General features: G+C 39.6%; 1 protein-coding gene across 4 annotated transcripts; it reads right to left on the reverse strand.

The window, feature by feature from the left end:
• Positions 1-1,023: 1,023 nt before the first annotated feature.
• On the reverse strand, positions 1,024-13,147 carry def8 (differentially expressed in FDCP 8 homolog). 4 transcript variants are annotated; one of them, XM_052063510.1, is made up of 13 exons: positions 12,993-13,132; positions 12,387-12,536; positions 11,814-11,936; positions 10,487-10,581; positions 9,613-9,762; positions 7,963-8,104; positions 7,687-7,851; positions 4,961-5,088; positions 4,458-4,571; positions 4,120-4,200; positions 3,228-3,368; positions 2,854-2,963; positions 1,024-1,873 (listed from the first exon to the last, which is right to left on the reverse strand). In XM_052063510.1, the coding sequence occupies exons 3-13, from the start codon at positions 11,920-11,922 to the stop codon at positions 1,786-1,788; spliced, it is 1,323 nt and encodes a 440-aa protein (XP_051919470.1). In that variant the 5' UTR covers positions 11,923-11,936; positions 12,387-12,536; positions 12,993-13,132; the 3' UTR covers positions 1,024-1,785. The 4 variants fall into 4 exon arrangements, with proteins under 4 accessions (XP_051919470.1, XP_051919471.1, XP_051919469.1 ...); XM_052063511.1 differs by lacking the exon at positions 12,387-12,536 and having other exon boundaries at positions 3,228-3,317; positions 12,993-13,147; XM_052063509.1 differs by lacking the exon at positions 12,387-12,536 and having other exon boundaries at positions 12,993-13,147.
• Positions 13,148-14,822: the final 1,675 nt, after the last annotated feature.

Genomic DNA, 14,822 nt, shown 5'->3' on the forward strand with positions numbered 1-14,822 from the left:
ATTGCACACCACCAGACACCGTCACTGGACGTTTTCATGTTTTCACCATGCTTGTGATGGTTTTCTCCAGATCTCCCTCACACATTCCAAAACATGCGCGTTTTGTTGAATAAAGACTCTAAACTCAGTTGTCACCGACATGGTGGCTGCAGGCACAAAGTAGCTCCCAAGGAATAGCCTGCAGAACAATTCTAAAAATAGCTCACTGATGTGACATTGTGATTTCTGTGGAACATTGTTGATCATTTGAAATGAACACTTGGAGGGATTTTTCAAATAAATGGTTGCATATCGTTATTTATTTTACCTATATTTTACTATTTGCCTTGCTAACGCACTGTTGATATTTGCGAGAAACCATTACTATGATCAGTGTCTTCACTTAGGAGACCATCACATAGGAGACTATCACATTATATATGCAAGGGTTTAACGACCTTGACTGAGCCAACGCACATATTTTACTTTAGATTTAAATTAAATGTCCTTGTTGCAGACTAAAACAAAATTGTCACAATCTGCCATCTGGTGGCATCTTGGTGCCAAGGAATGATGTTTAAGTGTTAAAAGTTAAATTTACACAGAAGCGCAGTGCTGTCACCATCGTATGGCATCTATAGAAAAAAAAACATCTTAGGGAGGTGTCATTTTCTTGTCGATTTTTGATATTCGCGGCGAGCTTTGGTCTCTACCTTTTGCAACAACAAAAGGTGTGTATTTACGGTATACGGAAATAAATGACCTCAACTCAGTTAGCTACCACATTTACTTTATGAAAAAACTGGGCCTATCTTGGCACACAAAAAGCAATTACTGCAATGCTGGAATCGGTAGATATTTTTTTTTTTTACTTTCTGAGAACAATTAAGAGCAATTGGATAACTTCATTCCTTGAAGCATTGCATTATACAACTCAAATTAAGTATAAATGACGGTTTTCCTCTTGCTTTCTTTCCATTAGAGACTCCCTCTTTAGCCTAAGGCCTCTTGAATGATAGAGGAGGCGATGGCTGAACAAATAGTTATAGTCTTTTATTCATGCATCACTTGTTTTTTTTATTTTTATTTTATTTATTACAACAGAATAGGTTTCACTGACACCACTGATGTCCATTGGTTTGAGGGAAAACAATAAACAGTGCATCATGCTGAAAAATAACACAGCAAAGAGTCATTATTTTAAAACAAATATTAAAATCAACATTTACACATTGTCAAAGGTGTATTCTGACATCCTTTGGACAAAATGTGCTGTCGGTATATTATGATTTTTAAAAAATCATTAACACATTGCCAACTGTATTATGATGTTTGGTTAAGAGCTCCTTGTAACCTGACAATCTCATATAATCTAATATTTCACATATACTGGGTTTGATGCACTCGGGTACATTTCTCTGGAATTAATTCATCAATTAGAATGAAAGTCAACACTATCTTTACATAAACGCGCACATTTATACCATACTATATATATATATATATGCATTACAATTCAAGTTATACACTGGGGAATGACGGATAAACAACCCTGTAACTTTGAATGTGAAAAATGCATCAATTTTGCCTCATGTTAAACAGCTGGACCAGCACTGGATCTGTAGCATCTTCATCTTTACATTTCCGTTTGTCATTTGCAGGACTTGTTACGTAACATAAAATTGAGGCTTTGAACACCTGCGTGCAAAGTGCAAGATGATCATGACAGCAACGCAGGAATTGCTACCCTACTGGGTTTCCTCTTTGTTGACAACGGTATCCACAGAAGCGTTATCGCAAATTCCTTCATGCATCTTTTGTGTCTTCATCCTGCTTCCGCTCACTCATTCGGGCACACCGTGGGCACGTTGTTGAGTTGTCATAGTAACAATCTCTAAAGAGAGAAAATCACCGGTGATCAATTGAACATCATGATGGTGTTGTTAGACAAATATAACGAGGAGACAATTATTTCAGCCCGGCCTGATTCAAACAGGCAATTTAAGAAGTTAACTTTATGTTACATAAATCAATCCGCCCATCCATCCATTCTCCGTACCACTTAACCTCACGAAGGTCACAGGTGTGCTGGAGCCGATCCCAGATGACTTTGGGGGCGAGGTGGGATGCATCACAATTATTGGGACTGTTTAAGGACCTCATGGAACCACGTCAAGCTGTCGGATAGTTTAAATTTGTCTATTTGCTCTTTTTACTCGTTCTGTTTTTGGCTCTTGCCTGGGTTTTTGTTTTTTCAATTGTTTTGGCTCTTGTCTTTGCTTTTGTTCTTCGTTATTCAAGTAGATAGGTGTTGGTGTGTTTAAGTGTATCCACGGTTTGATCTTCATGCGGTTTGGTCTTTCTTGTACTTTTGTGACAAGCTATTTTCGTTGGTGATTTTTCTTTGCCTTGTGCAAGCGCTCGTTCAAGTTCAAGTCAACTATATTGTCAAATGTGCTACATGTGCAACACACAGCACAGCTGAAATTTCATTCCTCTCAACCACAGGAGAGAGAGGAGCCGCTGCGGGTGCCCGCGCCACCATGAAGAATTTTTGTTTTCTTCGCATGATTCCTGGCTTGTTGTTCAGCGTCATTATTTGTACTTCAGCCTTGCGACTATTTTTTGTAAATAAATATTTTTTGTTGGATCAACTTTCCCGAGTCTTCGTTTGTAGGGTCCGATTCAATCCGATTCAGTCCGGAACCTTCCGGAGGCCCAACACCCACATTGTTTAGCAGGCACGAGGGCGCATCCGTGACAGATGAAGTTGACAGGAGAATATGGCTCTTACGTATTAGTAGCAGGTAAAGAATTCCCTCAATACAATTGCAGAACAAGCATTTCAAAATGGTCTGACCATTGATGACAAACCTGTGGAAGACGGCTGAGCAGTCATGGCAAACGGAGGTATGACTGTCAAAAGGAAAGAGGATGTCCCCCTCCTTGCACAGCTCGCATACAAAGCCTTTGGCTTGGCAACGCTGCAAAATTCACAAAAAGAAAATGTTACCGCATACTTCTGGACTGCTTTCCACGTGCACATATACTCACCACCAGCACAATACTGTATTTCAGTAAAACAAGTGCTCCAACAGTGTCACTCGAAACCAAGCATTTTTTACTTTACAAAGGCAATATTTTTGATACAGGCCTTGTATCGGACCTCCTTAGATTCTCCAGGTGTATCGAATATTATTGTTCGATAAAAGGTGAGACAGGTGTTATTGTATTTTGTGAGCTCTCACATCGCAGTCCAGTTTGATGTGTTTTGCGAAGGTAGTGTGGACTTCTGTAAGAGAGCAGCTGAGTCGCCCACTGGAGATGTCAATCAAATCCTGGAGTGAGTACATGTTATCGTTTTCCACAAAGTGCTGGCGGTCTTGAAGCTAGAACCAAAAGACAAAAGCAATCATAGGAAGATAGATAGATAACTATAAAGTGATAAAAGGATAGACAGATAGCGAGCTAGCTAGCTAGCTAGATATAGATTTTTTAGATTTGTACAAACCCAAATCCAATTAATTTAGGATGTTGTGTTCAACATAAAAACAGAAAAATATTTTCTATGTCTATATACTTAGACACTAGGACAGTGGTTCTTAACGTGGCGTTCGATTGAACCCTAGGGGTTCGGTGAAATGGTCTCAGGCGTTTGACGGAGCCTCTGCCATGGAGGTTAAGACACACCCGATTCAACATGTCAATTAGTTATGACACGCGAGCATTGCCATCACTGGCTGCAAATGATCACATTACATTGCTTGTCCAATCAGGGCTGTGAGAAATTTAGTTCGCTCCGTAGTCAATGTGTGACTGTTGTGATCGTTCATCATACAATTAAAAAAACTATACCTAGGCCATGTAATTTTATTTACTTTTTTCTGTTTTTAATAAATGTGTTTTTTGAATGTCTTGAACTTGTTTTTTAAAAAAGTCAAATTTTTATCTTTCACTAATGAAGGGTTCTATGAACGTGCAATTGAACTTGTTGGGTTCGGTACCTCCTTAACAACCACTGCACTAGGAAGTGAGGACCTCTGGTTTGAAGGAGACCCACGTTTATCGTTTCTCCACTAGATGGTGCTGCTGTATAGGATGTGCCATTATGGAGGTCCAAGTAAAATTGGACATGCTGACCTGGAGTAGAAGTCGCGCCTCCATGGCCTCCTTGCAGGTAATAAAATATGGTTTCATCAGTAGAATATCTTGACGCAGTTTCTGTTAATGGAAACACAAAATTAGTTCTCAACCAAAGAGACAAAACGTTTCTCAAAGTCACAGGCCTTCCAAAAAAAATTAATGGGCCAGGAGAGGTACAATTGGGTCAACACGTTCATTGGAGCGTCTGGCATGAATTGATGAGATGAACATTTTTATAAACCATTAAAAACGTCAACAAACTGAGCGTCATCATAAATGACTGTCTTGTGATGGGGCAATACACATTAACTGAGATTTATTGACTGCCAACTCACTCTAATCTCAACCAGTTCCTCGACAAAGTTAAAAAGCAGTGGGTTGATTTCTTTCAGCTTCAGCACGGGCCGTGACAACATCAAGGCCAGGTAGCGCAGTGAGGATCGACAAACCTGCATGAAGAACAGATTCATGAATGATGAATATGAAAAACATTGCAACCCTCACCCCCCCCCCCCCACACACACACACAGTGTCACTGAAAGACAGCCAAATCACATCATGCGACTCTTTGTCTCTTATCTTTCTGCTGACCCTAGATGCACTTCTCCAAATTGGCAAATGCATACCATGAGGTTGTGTAATTCATTTAAAATTACAAATCCCAAGTCAAAACTGGCTGTCGCACTGTTGGCGACTCTCAATTTTTAATCAACTCTTGATGATTCCTTCATTACGTCTGTTTTGTTGCTTTATCTTTAGTGCTGACCTGACATTAAACTCTCACCTCGCTTTTGTAGAACAGATATGGAGTGCAAAAAAAAAAAATATGTTAGGGTACCTTGCGTGGTTCAAACTCCCAGTTGTGGATGACTCGTGCCGGGATGATGGCCGTGTCATTCCAGTGACAGGCACTGCAGAAATACTGGCCAGTGTAGTCACATTGTCTGGCTTCACTTGGTACACCCCCTGTCAGATTAACAATGTATTAAACAAATGTGCATCTTGAAACATCTGAACCTCCATTTTCTGATCCGCTTTATCCTCACAAGGGTCGCAGGGTGTGCTGGGCGACTGTCTTCGGGGAGTAGGCGGGGGACACCCTGAACTGGTTGCCAGCCAATTGCAGGGCACACAGAGATGAACCAAACTATCCGCACTCACACTCACACCAAAGGACAATTTTGAGTGTTCAATCAGTGTGCCAGGCATGTTTTTGGAATGTGGGAGGAAGCTGGAATACCCGGAGAAAACCCACGCAGGCCCGGGGAGAACATGCAAACGCCACACAGGGAGGCAGGAGCTGGAATTGAACCCTCTGCGCTGTGAGGTCGACGGGCTAACCACTGGACCACCGGGCCACCCACATCTGAACATTAGAGTTTAAATAATACTCCTTGAACTACTTGGTGGAATTCAAGTTTGGGTTTTTTTGCACATCAAATTTCCCATTGTGATTCTGTATCAAACAGATTTGATCCAGGATGTTTTCTTCCATGTCATGATGTTGATATAAATGTCATTTCGTCTTTTCAATGAAGTAACTTGTGTTCAAAGTACTCGCCAATCACCAAATCGTTGTTTTTGTTTTTATTTTTATTTTGAGAAATAAAAAGTGGCAATTCGTTATGGTCTGAACAGGCTTTGGCTGTGTTTTTTCTTCGGCATGACCCAAGATTTTTATCAAAGTGGAGGGACTTGTGACCAGTTCCAAATGTCAATTGATTTTCTGCAGATAAAACGAAGGCATCTGCGACAAAGTTCCTTTGTGCACCACAATGACGCTCCAACATACACTGGGGGGTGGGGTGGGGGGAGTACTTCCTTTTCGGTTGCATTAAGATGAGGTCACCTGATGTCATTTTCCAGTCTTCTCCTCAACAATATTCAAATCACATATGTTAGATATAGATGTTACATTTGAAGCATGCACAACCGATTAACGTGTCTGAATTACGGAAATGCAGTGAAACCAAAGGATTTTTTTTCAGTGTACTCGGGGGTTGTTGCGGTGGTGCATAAAGGGCACATTAAAATAAAATGTAAATGAGAAATCATATCAGCCCGAAGATTATAGGTTTTGATCTGTATAAATCTCGCTCAAATAAGTTTTTGTCATATTAAAAAAAATGAAACCAATACCATCGTTGAGCTTTACTTTAGTGTACGCTTCTTTGATGACTGGCATTGTTGAATTTGTGGCAAAGTTTGCATCACTGCCAAAAGGTTTAACTTGTTGTAATGTTTTTCTTTGTTTGGATGAGGCTTTTTCCTTGGCCACATTTTAGCTATCACCCCCCCCCCTAAAAAAAAATGACAGTTGAGCAGGGTTGTGTAGAAGCACCTGACAAAAATAAATAAAACGAGAATCTGCTTATGCAGAAGGATAATTCCTTCTACTCACGCTCGCGTTTTTGTTTCCAGAAAATCAAATCAGATCCTTTCTTCGAGTGAAAGTAATTTTATTCAGACCATTTCTTATGCTTGTGTCACAAAATACGAGCCTTGCTTCAAATTCGAAGCAGGTTTCCAAAATGTTGCCTGTCGGTCGTTTGTCTTTCCAACATCAACATTGACAGCCGTCAATCATCTTCAGGCCGTCATTTTTTTCGAGCCACACCAAACGGTAATCGTCAGTCTGTCATGTTACTTTAAACGCGCTTTCATCATCACTTCCGTCAGTAAATTTTACAGATCCACCAGACACTCTATTGTCAGCTCCTCCCCCCAACCACGCCCCTACAAAAAAAAAAAATAATAGTCCACCAGATAAAAAAACAATTGGATCAAACCAGTAAATAGAGTACACTATCAGTGTACCGGTATATACATTATACGAGTTGTCGAAATGGACAGAAGAATAAGCAGGAAGGCCACCGGTGAACTGCCATTATTGTTTATCGTAATAGCTACAATTTTGCTGGTCAAACAAAATGCCGTCATTCTCTTAATTGCTCACACTTTTGTTGAGTAACGCCACCATTCTGGTTATACTTGACACACATTTATTCTTTCGATGTTTTAATTCAACATTTCTTAATGGTAATTGTATGCGGGCTTCCTCGAGTGGTACATGAACAAATCACTGCAAGTACAGTTTGTTTATGTTTAATTTTCTGTTCAATATATTCACATTGAATGTTTATGCACTGTTTGTCTTTAAACGTTTATTTAGATACACTTTTTATTTAACTTTTATGTGTGACACATGTTGATGATATCCATGAAGGTTTTTTTGCATGGTCAGACTGTGTACAATGTTATAGTGGCTTACAATAATATTAAATATACTTGTTAGGAATAAAACCTCCTTCCTTGGGGATGAACATTTACACCCACTGAGCTACTATAGTTCAACGCTGTGATTATGGTGGTACTGGAAGAGCTAGGTATTTTCTGGGTGGAACTTGGTGCAAAACGTTTGAGATCCACCGAATAGATTTGGCAAAGACTAAAAATTCCAGAAATATGAAAAATATCAATTGATTGTTGAAACTTGACATGAATTTTGTATCCGAGATGTGACTTGTTTACCGCGCTAAAAGCTCACTGCACATTGGTACTCACTCAGTGAAATCGGTGAACGGCATTCTGCACAACGATAGTCTTGGCGGTCCAGTCCGATCTCGGGACAGATGCTGAGCTCATACTCTGACTGATGGCTGACCTTCGACCTCACACAGGGCTTAGTGATCAGGTTCATACACTTACTATGGCAGCGGTAATAGCAACCTGAAGAAGACAATGACTGATATGAAACAACAATTCATGCACTTAGCTGATGCGACCAAATGAATCACGTGGGGAAGTGCAACCAAATGAGCAGTAGATTGGGTGCATCACCTGTGCAGGTGTACCATGTCTGGATGAGGCCCCAGATGATGGTACTACATTTGTCACATGTATATTTGACACTCTTGCTCTTTTCCTTGGAGAATCGGTGTTCTAGAACCATTCTCAGATTTGGCTCGTCCTCATCGGGATCCTGTTGGAGATACATCGCCGAGAAACGATATTTGCAGCCATATTGTAGCTTCCATGTGCCTTATTTAAATGAAAACAGTTTTGAAATAGTCCGTTCATTGAAGGTGCGCCTTAGACTCCAAAGCGCAGTGCAGAAAATACGGTACGTTATGTACATCACGGCTGAGTTCAAATGGGGAGAATGTCTGAGGACGACACATGGAATCAAATTAAACTGGGGAGAAAACACACATACCTGTGGTTTTCAGTGTTTTTATGTTATGAAATATCAGAAACCCTGGTTGATCTCCCTCCCGTGAAACCGTTTGATTCTTCTTCGTTTTCACAGACTTTACAAAACAACAACAAAACACACTTTGCATTGTCCTCAAAGTGTCAACGCCAGGAGAGTTTAAACAGTCAGACTTTGAGTCCCGATTAAATGATTGTTTTGCTGTGTCACAGTCAGTTATCCTGCTTCCTTTTTTTATTTGTTTGATTGTTTTTAAAACATGGGATGGAGGGATTTAAAGTTGTTTTGTGTGACTCTGGAGTAATGACATGTTTTGTGCAGAAACCAACAAAACCCAATAAAAAAAGTAAACTCTATTTGGCAAGCAATGATGTGTTAATACAGTGTCCCCAATTATATGTGGATCGTTGCGTTTAACACAACTCAACTAATACGCCACCTGAAAATTGACATGCCACCCAAAAAGAGGATTTAAATATTCTACTTGGTTTAAACCACTGCTCCAGCAGCCACATAAAACAATGTCATCTGGAATAGTTTTTTGTGAAAAAAAAATATATATGCATATATATATAGTTTTTTGTGAAAAAAAATATATATGAATATATATATTCAGTCAATTAGAATATATTTTTTTTTCCCTCCTTAATACACTGTCGTTGTATCAGATAAAGAAAGAAGATAAAGAGATAATCAGCTCAAAAATGAATACAGTATGTCCTCCTATACTTAAGCGTATGATAAAGACAGTGCTGCTTTGACCCGGTACCTCAGTTGCTTAATTTACAAACACGGACTCCGCTCACATTGATCTACTATCCGTTCACTGTAACACTGATTGTCATACATGTCACAACTGGCTTTGGGCAAGAGATGGACCACACACAAATGTAAATAAAAAATAGCAAAAGTTATTTCTCAAAAAATAACGACATAAGGACCCAGAGGCCGCCGTCTGCGCTGGGGAATGGCGAATGTTTTAGAGGACGCACAGATCCTCCCTCTGCAATTAAGTTCATCTTCCACCTCTTGCTCGTTAAAAATATGGCGTTGGTTTTGAATGTCACCTCTGTGGCGCGTCCCCTCTGAAGATGTGAACGACTCATCTTGAGCTGAAATGTTTATTGTGATGTATTTTTCAGCTCTTATATGAATTTATTTGCTACCATTCAAGACACGTGTAAAATGAATGAAGCCTTCCTATAACATGAAGCACATACTGTACACCAGTTTGTACAACTTGCATTATCGAGAAGTTTGACATTCAAAGAACTGACCTTCAATTCCTGCAGCTTGAGCCGAAGATGAATCAGTTTCACCACCGTGTCCTTTTGTCTTTCTGAGTGCTCCGGCAGCTCCAAGATCAGCTTCTTACACTCGTCAATGGCCACCTTCAGTTGCTCAATGTCGGAGGCTACAAAGGACCCCTGCAGGCAAAGAAAAGAGTGAAAATTGGTTACATTGTAACAAAGGAAAGGCAAGGCAGCTTTATTTATACACTGCACTTTCAACACAAGGTAGTTCAATGTCCTTCACGTAAAAGTACAATTGACGAAAAAAAAGACTTAACAACATTTAAAAACAAAGTCAACAAGAATAAAAGTAGCTCCGGTAATTAAAATTCATAACGTAATGAGTACAGGAAGTTGTATCAATAATAAGCCTGAAACAATACGAGAATCAAAACTTGTGTCACCTGTGAAAACGAGACACATCTCTTGCAACTCCTACAACTTAAAGAAAAAAACATAAACTTAATTGAAGATCCATTCCTACAACAGGCCCCCTCCTATTCCATGTCACGTGACTACTTTCTCTAGTGACAATCATGTGACTGGAGTGAACTAAACTGAGTAGTAATACTAGTTGGACTATGTGAGGCGAATGGATCGGAGGCGAGGAGGAAGTAACAACTAACTTTACTGCTAACAACAGTAAAGTTGTTAGCAAGTACTGCTAACAACCATGAAACTTACAGCCCCTGCGAGCTCATTTAGGTCGGCAATAGGGGAACTTTGCGGTGACCAAGGGTCAAAATCCGAGAAATAGAATTGAATCTTGACTTCCGAGTATCATTACAGTCCTGGTTACTTAGCAGTCAATCAAGTTCATTTGAATAACATACGATACTAAGAGGCACTGCTGACTTACCACAGGTCTTGAGAAGTGGTCCTCAGCTAGACCGAGATCCATTGTTCCGTCTGAACTTTGGATTTTGGTGCCAGAAAACAGCTCTTGTCTGGCTTCTGCAAAAAGAGCCCAGACAAAATGCTACTTTCACAGGCATGACTTGTCACCGAAGAAAATGCTCATGCACTCACTCACCTCGTTCACAAAGGAGCAGAGGAATGCGTGACTCTGACCAAATCTACCACTGAGTCATTAAAACCTCCAGCTCGTCATATTGACCGAACTTTGATCTTTCATCTCTTTGCACCTTTCAGACCACCACTTGGTTACAAGCTGTTATGAAACCGCTTACATTGTCAACCTTTTTCTTCAGAAAATGAGCATCAAATAATTTATAAACGCCCACCAAAATGATTTTTTTTCCCCCAAAGCTAAAACATTCTTGAGTATAATAATTAACAAGTGCATCGATTTCCTTGCAAAACAACAGAATAAAGATAATGACTGTGGCCGTTTTCTCCCCTGTGGTCAAATCGCCAGCTGCATGAAATCGTGTCAGCCCTTTCATCTGTTTCCTGTATGTGAACTTCCCCTTCCGTTTTGCAAGAACTCAAGTCCAGTGGGTCCAGTAGAAGATTTACATTCCAGACAAATGATAGGCTTTCAAAGACATTCCCATGATTACTTAACATAAATTCAACATTAAATATATATTTTTTCCTCAAGTATTATTCCAAAATCAACTCATACTGCAAAAATTATTTCCACATTTGTGCCTCTGGGCTAAATCAAAAGCACGAGCAAAACTTTAACTAATGAATTTAAAAGGTTATTACAATTTCCTGGTTCTTGGTGAAATCACCAGCTTCTTACGCAACATTTCCACTTTCTTCATTCAACGTTTGCTTTAGATGTTGTAAATGGTACAGATCTTTTATTTCTTCATAGTTTTTGTAAACCTACTCGGAAGTATAAAACAGTCAAGCCAGAACAATTTTTGCCTTTTTCTGCTCAGTGCCAACTCCAGTCGACTCAAACACCCATGTAATTAGACATTTTAAAACGCTTTTTAATATGGATTTTGAGAACGGTTCTTCAACTAAGGTCGGTACCAAACAAACAGACTATTACCGTACCGCCAAAGACGTTGTTTTGACGAACAAATATGGCGAGAAGATATGTGGCCAGATGTGTACCGAAAACAGCGAAGGGAAGGCGTTACGAGACCCTTCTGAAAATACGGTAATGTGAAATCCAGATGGGTGAAACACCAGAATTAGTGATGTGAAACATGCACTTTTTACGACAAAAGTCTGTCTGAAGTCATAATTAACGCGATAAATATTACCCTGCCGCGGAGGCATACTGCCCCTTTGGGGACCATCCTCTTCCTCCCCGCGATCGAAGGGATTGAGGCGGGTTTGGCGGAATTGTGCCAGTCTCTCATCATATTCCATTTCATCAGCTACATCTAAGACAGAACAGAACACAATGGATATTACGGTGTCATATTGCATGCCCAATGTCTCTTCTGTTGTGCATTAGTAAAGTGAGGAGGCAGAAAGAACTTTAATAATCTCAGGAGGCATTTTGATCCCAACAAAGCCTCATAGGTCCAGATAAATATGAATGGGAAAGATGATGTGCTTCTCCTCAATGACCACTTCATCAGGTTTATCAGTAGGATTCAGTCAGTGATTGGTAATTAATCATGTCTTGAAGCAACTCCCCTACAATGGAGTTCACTACTTGGGTGTAACCAATGAGTGTAAAAATGACGTCATAGTCTTCTCTTCTATTGACTATGGTATGCGTAATAGATGGCAAACCCACAAAGTATCACTTCACATTCATGTTCATGTTCAAGTACAGAGATGCATTCATTATGCTCATGTTCAATTGTGTCGGCTCATAAACTCACATCATCTGTGGTTTTCTGTTCCAGACTGTCACTAGATCCAAATCCAATTGAGTACCTTTGGAATGTGCTGAAGTGGGAGTGTTGCATCATTGCAAGTAATGGTCCTTTTACCTCTTTTGCAACGTGTGTAAATATTGGAATCAGCTCCCACTATGATGCAATGCATACATCATTACAAATTACGATCACAATAAACATTTAATTAGTTCCTCTCTGAGAGCATCAATCAAAATCGTGCATTATCTTGTTAAAGCAGATATTTTGACACAACCCTTACAGTGGAGCTCCTCTAATAAAAACAAGACAGTGGATGCAATTATCAAGCAACCTTCAGGTCTAAAAGACTGGATGCAGTAAATCATCAACCAAAACAGTCGTCATCAAATGTTGTTATTGTACACGTTTAAAAAGCGGTTTCGACTCACTTAATTTCTATTTGAGCCAATGAACGAGATCATCACATCCTCAGAAATGGCCCATCAACATTCATTGCATGTCAACAAGCTAAAGCTACATAGCTAACAGTAATGTTTTGATGCCAGATTGTTAGCCGCCGAAACGGGACGTAATCATCTAGCATAACAGTTGAGATAGTTCTCATCTTACTTGTCATGGAGTCGACGCCTTGTGCTTAATGTTCGACGCGTGTGGTGCTTATTAAGTAGTTCTTCTCGTGCCTCGTTTCCCTCGGCCATTAACAATACAACGATGAAATTGATGAAACTTGATGATTTAAAACATAACGAAAAGATTCATTTCCGGCTACTGTTTTCAATCTAATTTTTAAAAAGCATGTAATACTATTGTATGATAATATGAGTACAGTGGAACACAGTTGAATTTTAAACAACATTTGCAAATAAAATTTTAATCAACAACAGACAGAACGTCTCTCTATTTTCCATGCTTGCAGCTAAATGGAACTTTCTTTTATTTTGAAAATAAATTGTTCCGATCACCCGTGCCTTCCACAGCACTAGCTCAACCATAACTAGTTACCCACTCGTTTTGGTTAGATTTGGGACTTTTTTTAACAGGAAGTAATCGGAAGCACTTCTGATGGACATTACCACAAATGTAATTTCTGTGGAAAACAGAGTAAATGTATAAAGTGGCTAAAAATTTTTGCTCTTCCACTGCAGCCGGATCATTACCTAAACATATAAACATAATTTCATCAACAACAGGAAATACATGCCCCACTGAATTTCCTTTTGAAAATCAATTTGCCTGATGAGTATTCGATTTATTGGCACTTGTCTGTGAGCAGTAGGGAGTATATTATTACAAAAATCATCAACTGTGCTGGAAGCAACAGACCTCCACTTACCTTACAAACATTTAGATTTTATTGGACGAAATACTAATTGATGTGGTGGGACAGTGGACGACTGGATAGCACGTCCGCCTCACAGTGCAGAAGTCGTGGGTTTGATTCCGGCCCCGGCCTTCTTGTGTAGATTGCATGTTCTACCTGTGCCTGCATGGTTTTTTCTCCGGGTACTACGGTGTCCTCCCACATTCCAAAAACATGCAGGGCAGGTTAATGGAACACTCTAAATTGGCCCTAACTGTGAGCGTGAATGGTTGTTCATCTAAGTGTGCCCTGCGATTGGCTGATAACCAGTTCAGGGTGTACCCGGCCTACTGCCCGAAGACAGCTGGGAGAGGCTCCAGTGCGACCTGCGAAATTTAGTGTTTTTGATAATCACAGTACTGTACCTTGCTTGTTTTTTTCTTTTGGAAATTTTATTTTTGAGTACATCCTGCTTTCATGCATTTGGGTCATCAACCCTTGTGCTCCAAATTGTCACAGTAAGTGCTTCAAGCCATTGCTATACCAATTACAGTAAAATTATCATTTGCGCATTTTGCTATAATTTTTAATTAATAAAATTAAATGCTAAAGACGTATTGTTATTTGAGCAAAAGTTCAACTAATCCTTTTTTTTCTCAGAAAAAAAACCCTCTCTGACATCCACCGGAAATTCCCTTCCTTTCAATGCAGCTATTTACAACCAGCACAGCAACACCAGTTGATCATGGGTTCAGTTGAAATCATTTCACTTCGCAACATTTGTGTTATGCATCACTGGTGTTACTATCTGATGAAAGGAGAGATATCGTTGCATTGCAGTGAGAAAAATACATGTTGAGAACACGTTTGTGTGCAGACAAGTAGTAAAAGCATGTCTAATACATGTTATCTATTTCTAGTGGTGAAAATAAAACCAAAGAATAATGCCTCACGATCAGGACTACATGGTTCCATGTTTTAGTTCAACTACGGTTTCATAAGATAAGATAAGAAAAGAAATCTTTATTAGTCCCACACTGGGGAAATTTACAGTCTCCAGTAGCAAGAACGTAGGTAGAAAGAAGAAAGAGGGAAAAAAAACAACAAACACCGTTCAATTAAGTGCAATATAAACACAA

Source organism: Hippocampus zosterae, chromosome 4 (genome assembly GCF_025434085.1).
Source record: "Hippocampus zosterae strain Florida chromosome 4, ASM2543408v3, whole genome shotgun sequence".
NCBI classification, from domain to species: domain Eukaryota; kingdom Metazoa; phylum Chordata; class Actinopteri; order Syngnathiformes; family Syngnathidae; genus Hippocampus; species Hippocampus zosterae.